The sequence below is a fragment of the Mesoplodon densirostris genome, chromosome 18, assembly GCF_025265405.1.
Source record: "Mesoplodon densirostris isolate mMesDen1 chromosome 18, mMesDen1 primary haplotype, whole genome shotgun sequence".
Lineage (NCBI taxonomy): Eukaryota > Metazoa > Chordata > Mammalia > Artiodactyla > Ziphiidae > Mesoplodon > Mesoplodon densirostris.
In genome coordinates this window covers 55990889-55996471 of record NC_082678.1, presented here as the reverse complement: position 1 = coordinate 55996471, position 5583 = coordinate 55990889, and the positions used below count along the sequence as shown (strand labels likewise).

Sequence of the window (5583 nt, the reverse complement as noted above, 5' to 3'; positions counted from 1 at the left end):
GGAAAGGCAGGGGCAGGGTGATGGAAGGGATAAATTAAGGAGTTTGGGATTAGTAGATACAAACTACTATATATAAAATAACAAGGACCTACTTATAGTACAGGGAACTATATTCCAATATCTTGGAATAAACCTTAACAGAAAAGAATATAAAAGAATATATATAACTGAATCACTTTGCTGTACACCAGAAACTAATACAACATTGTAAATCTACTATACTCCAATAATAATCTAAAGATAAATAAAATCAGCAGGTCATGGTCTAGATTTTTGAAGAGACAATTACAAAGATAACTATCTCACAACGTGGAAAGCGCTGTAATGGCAGAGGTAAATAATAAAGTCCATTATCAGAAACGTGATTGATTCAGCAGTTTCCACTTCCTTCTTCTCACCCTCCTCAACTCAGAGATGCCTGCTCTCAGAAACCAAATCACGAGTGTGAAGGGGGTTCCCCCAAGAAGTCAATGAGGGAATTCAATTCAGAGTATCGATTGAGGGCTGGGGCAAAGGGGGTGGAAGTGAGGAGGAGGCACTGTCTTGTGACCTGGAGTTTCCAGTGAAGGAAATGATAGACTTTTTTTTGGAATTGACAGTAACAAAGGAAGACAGCCGGATGCTACAGCCCCAGTGAAACCTGCCATTGCCCCAAATCCTGCCTTTGCTGCTCCTCCCTTGGACCAGCATCAGCAATCATAGGGATGGGATGGAAACACAGCCCATGTGTTTTAAGAGAAGTAACTCTACAGACACAGGAAGGACAGAATTCCTAAGGTGTGGTCTCACTTTGCTTATGTCTTATCTCGTCCATTGTTCTAACTCCTTTTGGGGGAATTCAAAGCCCTCTTGGTTTGGACCTAATGCAGCTTCTTCATCCATATTTGCCCCTCCACTGTGCAGCTACTCTGAAGGACTCACTCCACCCTCTGACCCAGCAATTTCACACCTGTGACTCTGCATTAGCCGGCCAAGCCATCTACTGCCACACCATCTACATATGTTTAAATCCTGTGTCTCTTTCAAGACCCAATCAAAATTCCATCCCTTCTGTGACGCCTTTCCCTATCCTCCCAAGGGAGACCATGACTCCCTCTTCCTCATATTCTGAGCTTTCATTTATTTTTCTCCTAAGAAACTTAGCACTTTCTGTTAAGTGCTGTGGTTATCTGTTTATACTCTACCTGCTCCTACTAGACTGGTGGCACCTAGAGGATAAAGATCATTAGAAAGGATAAACCATAATTCAAAAGAATATATATATATATATATGTATAACTGAATCACTTTGCTGTACAGCAGAAATTAACACAATATTGTAAATCAACTATACTTCAATAACATTTTTTAAAAGATCACTAGAAAGAACTAAATTTATTTCTCAATGTAAAATGTGATTTATGCCCACTAATTCTGTAATAATAAAGGATGGAAAAGAAAATATATATATCTGGCTAAGAAAGTGACTCTTTCACACCACTGAAATTATGAGTTGAAAAGAATAGGAAAGGAACACTGCTCCGAATTTGGCATTACTTATGTAAATATCTTACAGGTTCTTCAGAATAGTTCAGAGAAATGGAAATCAAGACTTCATTTTAGCAAAGGCCATTAGAAAGAAACCTTAGTACATTTATCCAAAAATTCTTTCAAATTAAACAATTGCCAACAACCTACCTTCCAAATAGTGGTGTTGGAAATGTTTTAAGACAGAATGTGTTCATAAATCTGTGGGCTGACCAGGAAGGTAATACATTCTTACTCCAAAAAAAATGAGAAAATACCAGAAAAAAAGGAAAACAAAATTGCCCATTCATCTGTCACACAAGGTTAAGTACTAATGATGCTTTGGGCATTTATTTCCAATGCTTTTTATTTTTTCCATGCCTAGACCATATATCCGTGTGTGCGTATACACACACACATATTTATGGCTACAATATTTATCGTATATGTGTATATACACATATACACACATATATATTTGTATAATTCTTCATCTTATACAGTTGGTACAATTTTTATCTTACTTTATGACAACTAATGTTATGATTATATTTATGCTACTTCATTTAGTTTAAGGGCTTAATAACAAACATTCCAGTGGATATATCATAACTGACTTTATCATTCCCTAATAGAGGAAAATTTAGGTTTCCTTATTTAGAGTTATAAATGTTGCTGGGTCAGCACCTTCCTGCCTGAAGATGCCTCCATATTTGGGCTTGTTTCTTTAGAACTCTTTCCTAGAAATGTTATCTCTAGGTTAGTGGGTATAAATATTTTTAGGCTTCTGACATATTAACACCCACATCTAATGTCTCTTTATGATTTTCAACTGGTGTTTAACCCAGTGCCCCTGGTCACTCGGTGACTGATGAATGGACACATGATGGAAACATGACCGCATGCTTCCTAGTCCTCTAGCAGGGATTCCTTGATTCAGTCCCTTGCATCCAAGGGAAGCTTGTGCCACCCACCAGGGCAGTATCACACCTGCTCTATCCTTGTGGTTAGAGAAGCTAGCGAAACACAGCAGTTTCAGCTCTGTGGAAAGGTCAGAGCTGGAGAAGTCATTAGGGGAAGGGACTGGCTGAGAATAGCCCTGGGTGGACACACACCCCTCTGCCGCTGCTCACAGGGGAAACCATCTCCTCACATGAAACCAGAACAAGTCATGCGTTGCGGGCTGAGACTTGTAGCTGACAGCAGCTATTCTTGGATATCCTGAGCCCCTGCGGTTGCCACAGACCCTGAGTTATGAAACACTCAGTGTGAAAGCATCACTATGCTTAAAAACTTCCTTCCTCACTCCCAGATTCCATTTCCCCATCCATCAGGGCTGCCTATAAAGAGCTGGGGAGGTGGCCTCTCACTAAAGAAGGATGCAGGCAGCAACGAGCGCCCAGTCCTACACTCAAGGCCACACTCTGTCTGCTCAGCATCATGAAGGTGCCCGCAGCTGCCCTCGCCGTCCTCCTCTGCCCCATGGCCCTCTGCAGCCAGGTCTTCTCGGCACCATGTGAGTCTGTGCAGTAGTTGCGGGGGTCCCCACGCCAAACTTTACTTGGCCTTGAAAGCCCCCAAGAGAAAATAAAGATCTTCTTAAAGGGTTTGGCCTTTCTCTTCAAGATTTTAATTTTTATCTTTATAAAGGGGTCCTCAGATCTGGAGCCAGGGTTGGGGAGTTACAGTCCCATTTTACAGATGGCAAAATGGGGACCTAAACAAAAGAGTTGGCAAGAGGCAGAATCCAAATCTGGTTACCGCCCCGTGGTGTCAGTCTTCCAGTAACTCACCCTAGGTCCCAAGAGTTTGTCCCTTGGATGTCTTATGAGAGCTGTCCAAGGTTTTTCTTTTGCTGGGGTGTGACTTCTTGAACCAGAAACAATTTCCTGAAGGGAGATGTGATAAGAACAGTCTGTTTGGATGTCTGGAGCACACAGAGAAAGAGAGAGCCCGCAGTGAAGAGTCAAAAATAAAGAAGGCTGCAGACAGAAACAAGGACAGAGACGGGGATATTTCTAGGGAAAAATGCCCAGCGCCTTCCAGTGACCTGTCTCCCAGTCTGTGCCCTAAGCCAGGCTGTCTCTCTCCTTCCGAGTCTTCCTCATCCTCTTCTGAGCTATGACTCAGCCTCATAGTTGAGGCTTCCTCCACAGTTGAGGCTGACACCCTAACGGCCTGCTGCTTCTCCTATACTGCCTGGCAGCTTCCTCGCAAATTCGTAGCTGACTATTTTGAGACCAGCAGCCAGTGCTCCAAGCCCGGTGTCATGTAAGTGCCAGTCTTCCCGCCCACCTCTGGGGAGATGGGATGTTGGATGGGAGTCAGCACCCAAGGGCACAGACAGGCCAGGGGCGCCATCCTGGCAAGCCCAGCCCTCCGGGGCCTATCAAGTATACAGGACCCAGGTCTCTGAGCTGTGACCTGACCTGGCCAGGCTTGCAGAGTCGGGGGTGCTAGGCCAGCCCAGAGGGAGGGAGGGGAAGAAGGGAGCTGCATCCTCTGAGGGGCCCCCTGACTCAGGGAGAGCATCTCTCTGGACTGAGGTAGGCAGAGGGTCCCCGAGGGAGTGGCAGGCCCTGGGCCTCCCAGGAGAGAGGGGTGGAGGGGCCACAGGGAGCCCAGGATCCCCCTGCTGGATTCCTCAGTGTGTAATTCTTCCGTCCTTCTCCAAAGCTTCCAAACCAAAAGAGGCCGGCAGCTCTGTGCCAACCCCAGTGAGAACTGGGTCCAGGAATACATCACTGACCTGGAGCTGAGTGCCTGAGTGGCCTGGAAGCTTTGAGTAACCCAGTGACCTCAGTGGCCCGCCTGGGCAGCAGGGGTCTGAGCCTTGGAAATATCCCTGTCACCTCCACAGCTACCTCTCCTGTGTGCTGCTTGTTTCCAAACAGCAACACTCCGGGACTCGTTCCTAACTTCGATTGCAACTTATTTATATATAATATTAATATTTAATTTCTGTGATTTAATTTCAATGTCCCACTGTGTCTGGGACTGTGTGCTCCAAGAGGTCCCAAGACACCTTTTCACAGACCTTCCCCTCCCCATTCACTTGCACTCTGCTGACAATTGACTGTCGGCAGCTTGTTCTACGCAGAGATGGTGCCAATGCCACCAGGCTGACAATTGTGTATTGGATGTTTCCGTTCAGTGCTGTGTTCAGCAAAGCGAAATAATAAAGATGCTCTTTTGAAAAGTAAACTGGCAGTAAACTGGTTTTGTTTATCTGTCAAATCAGAATCACTGGTTGACTTTCTCTGAAAGACAAATATCATGATATCGCTTATATGTGGAATCTAGAAAAATGGTACAAATGAACCTATGTACAAAACAGAAATTGAGTCACAGATATAGAAGACAAACTTATGGTTGCCAACGGGAAAGAGGGGGATAAATTGGGAGATTGGGATTGACATATACACACTACTATATATAAAAGAGAACTAGTAAGAACCTACTGTACAGCACAGGGAACTCTATTCGGTGCTCTGTAGTGACCTATATGGGAATGGAGTCTAGAAGAGAGTGGATATGTGTATACATATGGCTGATTCACTTTGCCATACAGCAGAAACTAACACAACATTGGAAATCAGCTACACTCCAATAAAAAAATTAATTAAAAAAAGAATCACAGGTTGAAAGGAATAGTAGGTTAAAGAATAGGACGATGGGAAATGGAGGGAAATTGGGAGAGATGGAAGGGGGCTACCACAGAGCTACTCTGCTTTACACTTGTGAATGAAAAATGTTGCCTGCTGTGTCAGTAAACAAAGAATGTTGCAGCCATCAAGCCATCACCTTATAGCCGCCCGGAGGTAAGCCCCGAGGGAATTCAGGATCGAAGCAGGTTGCCCACCATCTAGCAGTCAGCTGCTGCCGCCACCCCCAACGGTGCATCCTGAGGAGACTCGGGATGAGAAAACACAGGATACTGGCCCCAGATGGCTGAAGTTCATAACAAAAGAATGATTTCAGTGAGTCCAGGCTCCTGCATCTTCCCATACATACAAAAGCACTAACTTCCTTAACTTGAGATAGCTGGTTTTCTTTAATTAACAGTAATCTTTTGAT

General features: G+C 44.3%; 1 protein-coding gene across 2 annotated transcripts; it reads left to right on the top strand.

Moving 5' to 3' along the window:
- Positions 1-2946: 2946 nt before the first annotated feature.
- Positions 2947-4273, top strand: LOC132477970 (C-C motif chemokine 3-like). 2 transcript variants are annotated; one of them, XM_060080591.1, is made up of 3 exons: positions 2947-3006; positions 3650-3777; positions 4183-4273. In XM_060080591.1, the coding sequence occupies exons 1-3, from the start codon at positions 2947-2949 to the stop codon at positions 4271-4273; spliced, it is 279 nt and encodes a 92-aa protein (XP_059936574.1). The 2 variants fall into 2 exon arrangements, with proteins under 2 accessions (XP_059936574.1, XP_059936573.1); XM_060080590.1 differs by having other exon boundaries at positions 2947-3022; positions 3663-3777.
- The last annotated feature ends 1310 nt before the right edge of the window (positions 4274-5583 follow it).

Bases quoted from the DNA above. Each gene is read 5' to 3' on its own strand.
- LOC132477970 (XM_060080590.1), top strand. From the start codon at position 2,947: ATGAAGGTGCCCGCAGCTGCCCTCGCCGTCCTCCTCTGCCCCATGGCC. The intron at 3,023-3,662 runs GTGAGTCTGTGC...CTTCCTCCACAG, and splicing joins CCAGGTCTTCTCGGCACCAT to TTGAGGCTGACACCCTAACG. The intron at 3,778-4,182 runs GTAAGTGCCAGT...CCTTCTCCAAAG, and splicing joins TGCTCCAAGCCCGGTGTCAT to CTTCCAAACCAAAAGAGGCC.